This window comes from Watersipora subatra, chromosome 9 (genome assembly GCF_963576615.1).
Source record: "Watersipora subatra chromosome 9, tzWatSuba1.1, whole genome shotgun sequence".
NCBI classification, from domain to species: Eukaryota; Metazoa; Bryozoa; class Gymnolaemata; order Cheilostomatida; family Watersiporidae; genus Watersipora; species Watersipora subatra.
In genome coordinates this window covers 52,763,255-52,778,815 of record NC_088716.1, presented here as the reverse complement: position 1 = coordinate 52,778,815, position 15,561 = coordinate 52,763,255, and the positions used below count along the sequence as shown (strand labels likewise).

The window sequence follows — 15,561 nt, the reverse complement described above, 5'->3', positions numbered from 1 at the left end:
AAGCTGTGAGAACAAGCTTTAGTGACGTTGCACTGTAACACAAAGTGCTATGTGTATTTGAACCTACATGTAGATAATGACTAATATCATTCAATGAATTTACTGCATCTTGCATAGTTCAATGGGTTAGTTTATCGCGTGGTGAACTGGAGGTCCAGAGATCTAATCTTCTGTGATAGGAATTAATCATTGCTAGATATTAATCAGCTATAGCTGGAAAGACCGAACTACAGACTTTGAGATTTATATATATAAATATGTACAATAAAATAGGGTTATAATTTGTGTTGGTCGTTTTTTGTCATGTGAATTAGCATGCGTGGAGAACCAAATTTCTGAAAAAGCCTAAAGGGGACACTGAGTGAAAAAGGTTGGGAAGCCCTCATCAAGATGATATTCTGGAGAGTGAATCTAATACAGAAAAGCCTTTAAATAATTTGAGGCAGCTGCTACAACGTTTCAGTGACTAAGATTAGTGATGTCAAAAAGAAAAATGTAAGTTTGCTAAACCAGCAGTCAACTATACTGGACATCTGTTTTCACACAAAAACGGATGTTGTAAAGGTTATGCCTCAACCAACAGAAGTTCCCTCGCTAAAGCCTGGTTTCTTTATACGCTGCAAACACGGGCAACAGCACCGCAGGGTTATCAGCGGTGAAATGCAAACCTGCGCCTCGAGTACCAACGCAAGAGTTTAGCGATGTTCAACTTTTGCGAAGAACCGCAGACAAAACCTTCCCGAAATGCACTGTACAGGTAAAGGTCAGCATTTTTGAAGCAGCATGGCAAGCAAACATTTTTATGTGATTAATAGCGAGGCAGCTGTATGTGAACTGAAACTGCCGAGCCTAGCGTCGAAAGTGTTTTGTTGCGCAAGATTACCGCCGTGGTCTTGCAGCCAATGTAGGAACCAGGCTTTAGCTCATTTTTTGGATCTGTTGTGTTTTACAACAAACTATCGAATTATCATTTCTATCAAACTTACTGAACCTTTATATTAACCTACAAAAAATCTACTAAGAAAGTGGGGAACCAAAGAGGAAGCCAGTTTTGCATAACTGAGGAAGGTGTTGTGCTCATACACAGTGTTCACATGTTTTGATCCTTCACTGGAAATTGGGATTTTTTGTGATGTTTTATCAGTAGGGCCTGGTGCTATGCTTTTTCATAAAACCAAGATAGCTAAGAAAGACCTATCTTTAATGGATCTACATTTTAAGATGCTGAAAGCACACCAAACATATAGACAGACACAAAAGGAAGCTCTATCCATAGTATTTGCACTGAAAAGTTTTATCGATACATGTATAGAATAGAAAATGCTTCATATTGGTTACTGACCATCGATCAGTTCTGGCATTATTTGAACCTATGACGGAACCGCCAGCTTTAGTAGCAAACAGACTTTTCAGAAGGGCGCTACAGTTCAGCCATTATGAATACACGATCGAATACAGGAAAACCAACAAACATGGCAATGCAGAAGACCTTAGTAGTCTAATAGTAGAACCAGAGGCCCACTTTGATGAAAAGGAAAATGGTGAAGACTTGTACACCGTATGTAGCTATGAGCTATTAACTCATAATAATTTTATGTCATGTAATATAGCTATAGCTATATGACATACATGTTATATAGCTATAGCTATATGACATACATGTTATATAGCTCTCTAGCTACATAATAAGCATATAGTGTAATGAAGCATATAGTATACATGAAGTTCTCTAGCTAAATGACCAATAAACTGAATAAAGATATTAATATGAAATCCCACAGGCTGATTGGCTAGCTGATAACTTGAATGTTGCAGTACTTTTAGAATATTTAGATTTACTTGGAACCTTCAACTAAACAAACATATATTGAAATATCTAATAGGCTGAAAAATATTGAGTATTATTCTTCTGATTGGTAAATTGCTTGTCCCCATATCACAGTACTTGGATCATAATCAATACTCAAGTGGGCATAAAGGGAATATGTACCAAAGAGTTCAATAGAGCGCTCAAATGAAGCTGTTTAGAAATATGCATAGGAACAAGTATACATGGGGTAAACCTTCTGTACTTGTTAATGTTTCATAAGTGTTCTGTGTGCCTGAATGGATCTAATTGTGCATTTGAGCAGAACATGTTTAAATCATTAATATAAGCAGCTCTTAAAACGTGTTATAAGACGGGGCCTCTGCGAGTAATAGTAATATATATAATATAAACACTCAGAATTTGCTAACTCAACTCACTCAAACTTTGCAGCTCAAACATCTTCAAATATCACAAACTAAAACTTATCACCATCATACTTGTATTCGTATCATGTAATTGTACCATGTATTCGTATCATGTATTCGTATCATGTATTCGTACCATGTATTCGTATCATGTATTCGTATCATGTATTCGTATCATGTATTCATACCATGTATTCGTATCATGTATTCGTATCATGTATTCATATAATGTATTCGTATTATGTATTCGTATCATGTATTCAAGCAGAACATGTTGAAACAGAGCTAAGTGAAAATGTGGTTGCAAAGCATGTCAAAAAAGCAGTGGCGCTGATACCTTGTATTGGTTACACAGAGAAGCCGTTTGCAATTTTAAATATACAAACCCAATAATCTTTAAAGCACATAAACTACATAGTTTTTTTGATTGTATATTTCAATACATCAGAGTCTTGGCTTTCGAATGAGCTATTGTTTGCCATGGTGAGACAGACATTGGTTGGTGTTTATAGGATTTCCCCAGAGCTCTACCGCGAAAAAGTTTACTGGCATAGTCTCAAAAATCGTGACGTCACAATTCTCATATTTGTTGTTGTGTGCTCTTACTGCTTATTTATCAACTACGAAAGTCACGATAATGACGTTAGTGGCAGGCGAAGGTAGGACAACTCCAGAGAACAAATGAAGATGACAAAGGAATCAGTGTCATTAGTTCTCCATGTACATATTATTTCTATGATAAGTACCTCAGACTCCAAGAACCATACTATATTTTCCCGATGATGTTGACATTTAGTCCTAGGGCCACGCAACCGCAGATCATAATTCAATCGATGTGATTTCATTACCTTTATCAACGACAGTACATTTATTGAAGCATAATTAATTAACCCAGAACATGTGTTTGTATTGGTCGGGCGTTAGCACGATCGCCGGCATTTTTGATTATCTAGAATCTTAGTTTATTATTAGCGCTCTCCGGGTTTAACAGCACCGATTGTCACAGAAAAACGCAGCCTCAATGGCAGCGAAAGGGATCGACGACCTAAGGCTAAATAAGAATTATGACGCCACATTTTGAGTACCTGAACCAAGTGTGTTTTTTTGCAGGACGTACTTTTGACACCCCGTTTTTCATAGTTATATTACTCTTTGTGTATTGAATATAGGCTCATTCGAAAGCCAAGACTCTGATGTATTGAAATATATAATAAAAAGTTATGTAATTTATGTTCTTTAAAGCAAAAACTGGCAATACATGCGGTCTAATTGTAGCCTCACTCTCACTAAGAGCTGCGCAGTTAGGTATGGTAATTATAATCACATCAAATGGGTACAATGGGCTAGTTACCAATACAAGGTAACGCAACTATACTTTGCAAGCTGAATACAGCTTGTTTACAATCAAAGCTAAAACAAAGAACTACTTGACACAGAGTTAAGTAGATATTTTTCTTTACATCGGTCATTTTAAATTATATCTATTGCTTTCTCCTTCATAAGCCTTCCTAATTGATCGAATGAGAAATAGTGTACATATATTTGATTTGTTGAACTAAGGAGTTCTTATTGTACATATTACAGCGACCATTGTAAATCCTTTTAGCTGAAATCGTCTTCATTTGAAATTTATTTACGAGGACTCTTAGGGTCATTGTTAATAAAAGGTGATTTTTGAATCAATGTTATATAAATATAAATGATAGAATGTTGTATGAATGCCAAAGCCATTTATTTTTGTGTTACAATTGCAGTTTTTTTTAAACGTGCCAACATTCACGCAATCAAAAAATTATGTATATGCAATGCAATTAGCTAAAGTCGTCAAAGTAATCCATTGATTTCTTGATTCACGTCAAACAAAGCCGTCGCTATTGAATAAAAAGTAAACAAACAAATGGACAACAGCCAATAGTAATAAAGATAGTATAGATACTCTTTGATTCTCTAGTTAATAAAAAAGAAGCAAACAAAACTCACAAGCTGAAAGAATTTAAAATAAAACTCTGTCGACGGACAGTTCGAAATGTTTTTATTCAAATATGTCTGTGTCATAAACACACAACTTGCGTTTCTTAGGAAGCCCCAGGTTCGGAAGAGGCTTTATAAAGAGGCATCGCCTGCACTGTCCATTCATTGTAGTCTCTGTCTTCCAGTTGCAGCTTTTGCAGATGTCACCAGTGTCAGGAAAAGGTACAAAGGTAAGCTTTGATCCTGTTTTGGAAATTTCGGGAATTATCCTCTCAGGGAGTTTTGCTGTGGAGAAGTATTGGCTCCCTCGCGTATAGGCACCTTTAAAACACCCTTCCTGGGGGTAACTACTAATATTTTCCTATCACTATCAACTGGTAACTACTAATATGTTCCCATCACTGTCAACTGGTAACTACTAATATGATCCTATCACTATCAACTGGTAACTACTAAAATGTTCCTATCACTATCAATTGGTAATTACTAATATGTTCCTATCACTATCAACTGGTAACTACTAATATGTTCCTACCACTATCAACTGGTAACTACTAATATGTTCCCATCACTGTCAACTGGTAACTACTAATATGTTCCTATCACTATCAACTGGTAATTACTAAAATGTTCCCATCACTATCAACTGGTAACTACTAATATGTTCCCATCACTATCAACTGGTAACTACTAATATGTTCCTATCGCTATCAACTGGTAACTACTAATATGTTCCTATCACTATCAACTGGTAACTACTAATATGTTCCTATCGCTATCAACTGGTAACTACTAATATGTTCCTATCACTATCAACTGGTAACTACTAATATGTTCCTATCACTATCAACTGGTAACTACTAATATGTTCCTATCACTATCAACTGGTAACTACTAATATGTTCCCATCACTGTCAACTGGTGACTACTAATATGTTCCTATCACTATCAACTGGTAATTACTAAAATGTTCCCATCACTATCAACTGGTAACTACTAATATGTTCCTATCGCTATCAACTGGTAACTACTAATATGTTCCTATCACTATCAACTGGTAACCACTAGTATGTTCCTATCACTATCAACTGGTAACTACTAATATGATCCTATCACTATCAACTGGTAACTACTAATATGTTCCCATCACTATCAACTGGTATTTACTAATATGTTCCTATCACTATCAACTGGTAACTACTAATATGTTCCTATCACTATCGACTGGTAACTACTAATATGTTCCCATCACTGTCAACTGGTAACTACTAATATGTTCCCATCACTATCAACTGGTAACTACTAATATGTTCCTATCACTATCAACTGGTAACTACTAATATGTTCCTATCACTATCAACTGGTAACTACTAATATGTTCCCATCACTATCAACTGGTAATTACTAATATGTTCCTATCACTATCAACTGGTAACTACTAATATGTTCCTATCACTACCAACTGGTAACTACCAATATGTTCCGTTCGCTACCAACTGGTAACTACGAATACTTTTTATTACTATCAACCCAACCAACTCTAAATCATGATTTTAATCTGAGAAGAAACTTTACTCAGGTAGAAGCTCAGTGAAATTGTAAGAAAATGCTTAAATATATTAATTTAAAATTAGTTCAAGTATATGAGTTACAGTTTGTGTAATACATGTAGTTTGTAGGTTACATTTGTGTCTGCAACTATCAGTTATGAAAAGCCATTAACTTTTAATAATTAACTGGTAAAAGGTGTCTAGGCCTTTTCTAAATAGTCCATTATTAATTTATAGATGTTTGGTTAGGGCTGTTACAGGTAAGAATCAGGATTAACAAATTAATTCCATTGTTAAATTGTCATTCTAAATGCATAGTTATAATATTACTATGTCTAACTTAAAACTATTTACACAAAATTACTGTTTATGTATCTGAATATGTGTTAACATGGTCAACTTTTCACTGCTAGCAACGAGTCGGCTAGTAGGAAATTATTCTCATTACGGCAGCCTATTAAAAAGGCTAATGGAACCAACAGCCTCATAGTCACCCTTTTTTTGATTTTCAAAATTGAAAAGCATTGATTCTTGTAAGCTCATCAATTAGTCAAAGATGTCTGTACTGACTGTATTGGCTGTACTGCAATATTTCCTATAACCTTTTTATCAGCCCAACTTCAGAATTGTAAAACTTTAGTGGAACCGCATAATTGAATAATAAACCAATTCTTAATAAAATTGATCTTAAAGAATACATTTTATGTTAAATTACGTATCAATTCGTGTCATGTTTTGACATCTGGAAATAGAACTAAAATGAGTAGGGTCTGCCAATGCTTACTGTTGTTGGTCATGAAGTCAGCGTAACGACTTGAAGCGTACTTCACCACGGCAGCCAAGTCATCGAGAGAGCCGCGGTGATCTAAACTTTTGTAAAGCTTCAGTCTCAATTCAGCAAACTGCATCACACCTAAGGAAGGATATCGAATAGCTTCGTGAAGATACAGAAAGTTGCAAAATCAATTTAAAATAAACTTTGTGTAGCCTACTGTCGGTAAAATCAACAGTTGGCTGACAGTTTTACAGTCGGTTTTATTGGATTATACAACATGTGATCAAAAGTTTTTCAAGCTGTACTTCAATTCAACAGGAAGTAAATTCCTTGAACGCTGGCCTTCTCTTTGACATACCATTTCTCTTTCAGAGTAGAGCGTTAGTTCAATGAAACATTTTACCAAGTTGCAACAGTTTTTCTTTGTACCTAGTAAGATCGCTATGCGCTGTCATAATATTTTCTGACCTTTTGCAGTTTAGTTTTTATGTAATATGTTTGTCGTTAGTTGGATCCTCATGCCATAACCTCATCAATCAAAAGACAAACTGATAAATACGTTATTTAATATTTTACAATTTATTTATTGGTGAACAGGATAGCAAATTCTCTCAGGGTTACATAATTTGGTTTTATCTTAGGGTTGGTATTATTTAGCCGAGCAAGCAACTCCAGCATTTTGGAAATATTTTCTATTAAATGAAAAATATCTCAAAACTATACTAATTTTTATTCTGTGTCAAATTACCAGCTAGCAGACATTAATTTTGCATTGCGCATATAGGTAGGTGTAACCGACATTAGCCAAAACTAGAGGCATTAACAAACCAACTCTATCTTACCATATCAATGGCTGAAGGAGTGGCTACACAGATTGCTGTTTTAGGTGCTGATGTTCAGCAAACATTAAGATCTTTTTTTACCTGTTTTAAAAAAGAGCAGCCGTGACTTAGTGGTTTAGAACTCTTGACCTGCAAACAACTGAATGGTGTTCAATTCCCAAAAGGCCACCGGTGGTGACAGGAATGACAGCAAACCCTAAAGCTGCTCTTTAAAAGCATCCACCCTCCGCTTTCAGTTAGCTAAGCAGACATTATACCCGATTCCTGAAGGATTTCTCACATAAATGGTTGGGGTGGCTTCTCCAGCCGATGCTTGTTTAGCAAAATGCATCTTACCCATGTTTTAGTGGCTACACAAGTCGGGTGTGCATGCCTGCTGAAATTAAATTCATGATTTCTTGTGTTAAACTTTTGTTTCTCAATAACACTCAAACTGACGATATGCCAGTTGTTGAAGCTATGAATTTATAGCTATTTTTGTTAGTTGTAAAAACTTGTCACAGACTGACACTTGTTGTTCAGCGTGTTTTTTCAAACGCAGAAAGTGGACTTCGTAATAACTGCACTAACCAATCATACGAGAGTGATGCAAAAGCAACCAATCATACGAGAGTGATGCAAAAGCAACCAATCATACGAGAGTGATGCAAAAGCATACCAAAGAAACATCCAGATGCTGTATCTGGTATCAACGCTACCAGAACCATATGCTCCACACATCGGCACACCAGTATTCTTGCTAGGACCCACATCAGTGCCTTCACCAATACCCACACCACTGTCCACAACAGTGTTCACACCAGTGTCAGCATCAGTGCCCACAGCAGTGCTCACACCAATACCCACACCTCTGTCCACACCAGTGTCAGCACCAGTGCCCACACCAATGTCCACACCAGTGCCCACACCAGTGCTCACACCAATACTCACACCACTGTCCACAACAGTGTTCACACCAGTGTCAGCATCAGTGCCCACACCAGTGCTCACACCAGTGCTCACGTCAGTGCTCACGCCAGTGTTAACGTCAGTGTTCACACCAGTGCTCACACCAGTGCTAACATCAGTGTTCACACCAGTGCTCACGTCAGTGTTCACATCAGTGCTCACGTCAGTGTTCACACCAGTGCTCACATCAGTGCTCACAACAGTGCTCACGTCAGTGCTCACACCAGTGCTCACGTCAGTGCTCACACTATTGCCCACACTATTGCCCACATCAGTGCCCACGTCAGTGCTCACACCAGTGCCCACACTATTGCCCACATCAGTGCCCATTTCAGTGTCAGCAAGTGTGTTTGCATTGGCTCCTACATGTGTGCAAAGTTTTGACACTAAACATCAGCATCCATAGCATACGTAATGACACCATAAGAATATTCCAAATATTGAATGTTTGCATGAATATTTGAGCTGAAGCACAACATGCGAATATCCCTTCATCATCTCTACACATCTCTCTACCCTTCTAATTCACATATTTGTGATATTCACAATTTCACCGCAGTACAGTGCACATTTATAGGTACTCAATGTCAATCTTTTACCTGCTGATGCATAGGTGAGGAGCTCATCACTTAGGGGTCTCTTTTGCCAAAGAGCATTGTTTTCTTTAAATGCTTTATTCATCTTATCCTTTTGATCACTTGAAACACCGCAACCTGTAAATGACTTAATCAATTTTAGCAATAAATGGCTGAGGTGTAAAAAAACATCTCTCAACTGGTTTACAGAATGTCCAGGCAAGTTGAAAATAAGACAGTGTGCTGCAGGAGTCTGAAGACAGAAAATATTAAACTTAGATTATAGGTATGTCCGCGCAACATAATTTTTCAGAAATTTTAACAATTCTTTTTTAGCGCTACCGATAGATAACATTAATGAAGTTTTAATCTGATTTTAGCTGGTTGATTCTTCTTCCTCATACGTTGTTTCATGAGAGCTTATTTACTAAGTAATATTAATGGCAGCTCCTGCTAATTATTTTCATGTAAAAACTAAGTGGAAGCTCCACATATCTAAATGGAACAATTAGAGCATTGGAAACACATTTTCAGTGCTCAAGTTGAAGTGAATGGTAAATAAAAACAACTCCATAGTCAACTAAAAAATATCATTTTAGTTTTTGTGCAAAAGCCAAAGAAAAACATTTTAAAATTATAATTAATTAAAATTATATTAATATAACATAAATCTTATCAAAATTATGACTTTTGCTAACTATGACAAACTGAAGCACAAAGCTAATTAGGAAAAGCCTGATCAGAATGTAAAATCTGAGAAAGTCTAAACAAAAAAATTAAACAGTTTGATGAATATTCATGATCTAGAAAAAACCATTTGCGCTAAAAAAATCTTTCACCAAAGATTTGTTTGTAGAATTAAAGTTGTAACGGAATGGTAATGCAATAAATAATAATAATAATATTGGTTGTAAATACTAAAATGATTATTTTTAAATGTTTATAAGTACCTGAATTAATGGAAGATTTGAACTTACAGTTTCAAAAAGTTTACTATTGCGCTGAAGCACAATGAGCTCTTCAATGAACAACGAGCTCTTAAAATGGTATCTCTATATACAATAGCATTTTTACAAAAGGGCTATTACTGAAATAAACTCATCAGGTAACAACTAAGATAATGAGAAAGCAGACAAACCGACATAAAAAGAAAATATATCAGACGTGAGATGTATAAAAGTAATAAAGACAAAAGGGTGTCAGACATTAAAAAGATGGTAAGAGGTTTTAAAAAAGGGCAAATAGATTGTAGAAGGCTTTACACTACCTTTCATGTAGTAGTCCAAACACTTCTGCAGCCCTGACACGCAATTACTAAGTCTACCAGTCAGCTTCATTCTCAGAGTATTCAATATCTGCACATCTTCGATTCCTGCAAATCAAGGTAGTCTTTGGCCACAACCATTGGAGAACAACATTCTAAACAACACTTTGGTTTCCGCACGAGACTTTTTTATATATATAAGTCTTACAGTTTGTGTGTATGTGTGTATGTCCTTCGATATCTTCGGCTATAGTTATTAAAATCTTGAAATTGAAAGCTCGCATTCTGCTGGATTTTAACTCACGAAGATTGCAACCACAAGTTTCGAATCGTGCAATTAGCCACCAAGCTACGCTGTTCATTTGTTTCAATCACTCTTGTCACTCATCATATACCATGGGCACACGCTAAATGTACATTTTTGATTATTAACTAATATTACCTTTTGCATTTGTTATTTTTTGAAATTGTATAAAAACTGATTTTTTGCTACCATAACCAATTTTTCTATTTGTAATTTTTAAATGTGCCATTTCATTTTCAAATGTGCCAATACTTCTATTTCCAATTTTTCATAAGGTTCAATTGCTAAACTGGTAAAGGCTAGAACAGCCTCTACATTCTCTCTCTGTTCGGTCAGACAAAGTATCAGACAAAGACAGTCCGATATCTCATTTGTACATAATTTATTGCCGGTATCGGGAATTACCAGCAACGTCATATTCAAAGTTTTAATAACTTTACACACATACGCGCATGCGCGTATGTGTGTTCCAGCAGAAGCTAGTTATATATATATATATAACTAAATATATATATTATCTAGTAGATATATATATCTACTAGATAATATATATATTGTCACAGATTCTGAGTGCTGTATATAGTATCATAAATAAAGTTATAGCATGACAATAGCTATTGCGCAATACGCTGATGAGTCATGATCATAAATTTAGAAGCATTGTTCTATTACTAGATTTTTCCTGAATGGATTTTCTGGAAGTTTCTAGAATAACTGTAAGGAGGTATAAATAGCCTGACTGCAGCAGTTCATGAGAATTCAGAATTCAGTTTACAGCTGCATGTCTACAAGTCAGCAATAAAGGATTATATCATAGTCTCACAGCAATCTTCTGCATATTATTACTTATACATAGTTAGCCGCAATATTACACCAGGACGTCTTAACTCTTAGCCTTGTGCAGACATCAGGATACAATCACAACACCAGATATCTCGAACCTGTCACATTGCATCACCACTTTGTGACAACTTGGGGGCTGCTCCGGGAATATCTATCGTTGATCAGGATTATATCAGTCTAACTCACGCAAGACATAAAGATTACCAAAAGACAGTCAGTAATGGCGGAGACTAGTATGAGCAGTATGCAGAGGGCAATGGATATGGGCGGGAAGCTCGGATTAAAGGATGCTGAGCTAGCCAAATTCATTGAAGAGAACGAACCAAAGTTCGCAGCAGAGATTGAACGCGAGGAGAGACGCGAGGAGAGACGGATGGAACGAGAAGCCAAAAAGAGGCCGAAGCTGAGGACAGAAAACTCCAACTCCAAATGCAAATGAAGCAAATGGAGATAGACAGCCAGAAACAAGCAAGAGAGTTGGAGATGCAAAAAGAGATAGAAGAAAAGAGGTTAGCGCATGAGCTCGAGATGAAAAAACTGGAAGTGGAGACTATTAGGATGGATGGCTCCAAAAATGAGAGTACAGGACTAGAGTGGGTTAGCAATAAACCTAAACCGAAACTACCAGTGTTTGATGAGAAAACAGATGACATGGATAGTTACCTGCAGCGATTTGAATGGATAGCTGAAAACTATCAGTGGGATAAAGCTGAATGGTCATTCCATTTGAGCCAATATCTCAAAGGTAAGGCTACAGAGACTTACACTAGAATGGCGGCAGAGAATAGGAAGGACTACGATCAGGTGAAGGAAGCTCTGTTAAAACGCTACAATCTCACGGAGGAAGGCTACAGAAAGCGATTCAGAGAGAGTAAAGCCGAGCACGACGAAACACCACAACAATTTCTAGTTTGACTCAGTACCTACATTGACAAGTGGTTGGAGCTATCGAACTGCAAAGACCTGAAAGAACTCAACTTGAGAGAACAATTCATAGCGGCATGTCCTACGGATCTCGCTGTACATCTAAAGGAGATGAAATTTGACAGCTGTGACGAGTTGGCTGAAGCTGCTGACCGATACCTGACAGCTCATGGTCGCAAGATGTCATTCATAAGGAAGACAACTCCAAATGAGACAACCATCACCGGCCACAGTTATAACGAAAAGGGACATATTGCAAATCGGTGTAATAAGAAGCCTCAAAAGTACTGCGCACACTGCAAGATGAATAACCATAGCACAGCCGAATGTCGAAGGCTCAAGACACCTACGCACAAGGCGGGTGTGGCTGAAGGGGAGACAAATCCAGAAGGACAGAATACGGATGAAATTAAGCTAAGTGGGAAGCGTTATGTACAAGTAACATGTTGTAAAGGTAAAGTTGGTAAAATGGAGAATGGAGTAAACCTGGTTGGAGGTTATGTAAATGGTAAGCAGGTGGAGATGATTAGAGATACTGGATGCACCACAGTAGTGGTCAAGAAATCACTGGTAAAAGCTGATCAGTACACAGGAGAGGAAGGATATCTACGAATGGCAGATAACACTGCTAGAAAACTGCCATTTGCCAAAATCAGCATCGATACACCATTCTATCAGGGAGATGTAACGGCGATGGTTATGGAGACACCCATTCACGATCTAATGCTTGGAAATATTTCAGGCGCTCGATCCCCATGTGATCCACTACCAGAACAGGATCAGGAGTGTTCTGTGGTTACACGCGCACAAGCTATAGAAAATAAACGAGGAGGAAAACCATTATCAGTTGTGAGCAATGAAAACATCGAAGTAAACAGAGAAGACCTCATCAAGTCACACAGAGAAGACGATTCTCTAAAGAGGCTGTATGACGCTATAGAAGCAATAACGAAAGGCAAACAACAAACCAGGTTCATGGTGAAGAAGGACATCCTTTATCGTGAATATTATCACCCAGGGTATAACAGCGGACAGCCGATAAAACAAGTAGTTGTACCAAAAACTCTACGTGTCGCTGTGATGAGACACGCCCACGATTCTTTATTGAGTGGACATCTGGGAATCCGTAAAACTACTGATCGAATCCTAACCAACTTTTTCTGGCCGGGTCTACATGATGAGGTTACGAGATTCTGTCGATCCTGCGACATCTGTCAACGCACTGTAAAGAAAGGTTCAGTACAGAAGGTTCCCCTACAGCGGACTCCACTAATTGAGACTCCATTCAAGCGCTGCGCTGTCGACTTGATTGGACCGATTAACCCTCCGAGTGAAAAAGGGCATAGATATATACTAACTCTGGTGGACTACGCTACTCGATACCCCGAGGCTGTTCCACTGAAAGAGATAAGCTCAGAAGCAGTGGCTGAAGCTCTAATCGACATTTACAGTCGGGTTGGAATACCTGAAGAAGTAATCAGTGATCGAGGGACCCAATTCATGTCTGAGTACATGGAGGAGTTCGCCAGACTACTCGGCATGAAGCAGATGCCGACAACTTCCTACCATGTTATGGCTAATGGACTGGTGGAGCGATTCAATGGCACACTGAAGTCAATGCTGAAAAAGTTATGTCATCAGGAGCCAAGGCAGTGGCACAGATACATAAACCCGGCACTATTTGCCTACAGAGAGGTCCCACAAGAATCTACTGGATTCTCACCATACGAGCTGTTGTACAGAAGGACAGTACGAGGGCCGATGGATATTCTACAACAGCTATGGACACAGGATGATGCCGATGGAGAGACCAAGAGTAGCTACCAACAGGTGTTTGATCTGCGTGCTAAGCTGGAAGATACGATGGAGTTGGCCCAGAAAGCGCTAGAAGGAAATAAGCAGAGGTACAAGCATTACTTCGACAAGAAGGCAAAGAAAAGGGAATTTCAAAAAGGTGACAAAGTTCTCATCCTGCTCCCTACTAACCACAACAAGTTACTAACGCACTGGCAAGGACCATACAACGTAGAAGAGAAGGTCGGGATAAACGCATACCGAGTTCAGGTCAAAGGTAAAAGCCGAACCTACCACGCTAACATGCTGAAGAAATACTACGTGAGAGATAATGAAAAGGAAATAACTGAGGTAGCTGGTATCGGAGAAGTAGAAGAAGAGGAAGGCACACTGGTGGAGTTGTATTCGGGAAAGTCAGTCGGAAGATCTGAAGATGGGAGAAAATATATCTGATGAGCAGAGAAAGCAGATCACGGACATCGTCAAGGACTACACAGATATATTCACAGACAGACCGAGAAACTGCAATCTCATCAAACATCCGATTACTCTAACCAGTAACAAGCCCATCAAATCCGAACCCTACACATTACCTTATGCGGTGAGAGAATCACTTAGAGAAGATATAAAAGATATGCTGAACACAGGGATCATCAGAGAATCAAACTCTCCATATGCATCACCAGTCGTACTCGTGAAAAAGCCTGATGGATCCAATCGACTATGTGCTGACTACCGGAACTTGAACAAAATAACAGTGTTCGATCCAGAGCCAATGACAACAGCAAGCGATCTGTTTCAGAAGATGAGCGGTGATCACTACTTCTCGAAGGTAGATCTAACTAAGGGCTACTGGCAAATTCCTGTAGAGGAGAGTGACATACCGAAGACTGCATTTGTCACTTCAGATGGGCAATACGAGTTCATCAGGATGCCGTTTGGGATGGTCAACTCTGGAGCAACATTTGTATGTGGCATGAAGAAGCTATTAAAGGATTTACCAGGAGTAGACAACTACATCGATGACATCATCATACACACTGCCAAATGGGAGGATCACATGGACACACTGAGAGAACTCTTCACTCGTTTGGCCAAGGCACAGCTTACAATCAAACCGACGAAATGCTACCTCGGTGGAACATCTATAGAGTTCCTAGGTCACAAGATCGATCGGGGAGAACTGAAAACGATGGAAGACAATGTGGAGAAAATCACTGAAGCTCCAAGGCCTCTGACCAAGACTCAAGTACGGTCGTTTCTAGGATTGACGGGCTACTACCGAGAGTTCGTCCCAAATTACGCGGCGATAGCAGGTCCTCTGTCGGACTTGACTAAAAAAGGACAACCTAATAAAGTTATCTAGACAGATGCGCAAGAGAAGGCATACCGGAAATTAAGAGCGACCATAACCGAGAAACCAGTTCTGAAACTACCAGACATAACGAAGCAGTTCACTCTAAGGACTGACACGTCGGACACTGGACTCGGAGCTGTACTACTACAGGAACATGATGGAAAGCTATTTCCTGTCAG

General features: G+C 38.3%; 1 protein-coding gene and 1 pseudogene across 1 annotated transcript; one reads left to right on the top strand and one right to left on the bottom strand.

Annotated features, from left to right (window-relative positions):
• Positions 1–6,484: 6,484 nt before the first annotated feature.
• On the bottom strand, positions 6,485–9,002 carry LOC137405201 (uncharacterized). Its single transcript, XM_068091429.1, has 3 exons — positions 8,921–9,002; positions 8,072–8,683; positions 6,485–6,669 (listed from the first exon to the last, which is right to left on the bottom strand). The coding sequence occupies exons 1-3, from the start codon at positions 9,000–9,002 to the stop codon at positions 6,485–6,487; spliced, it is 879 nt and encodes a 292-aa protein (XP_067947530.1).
• A 3,340-nt stretch (positions 9,003–12,342) lies between these two features.
• Positions 12,343–15,391, top strand: LOC137405200 (uncharacterized; annotated as a pseudogene).
• The last annotated feature ends 170 nt before the right edge of the window (positions 15,392–15,561 follow it).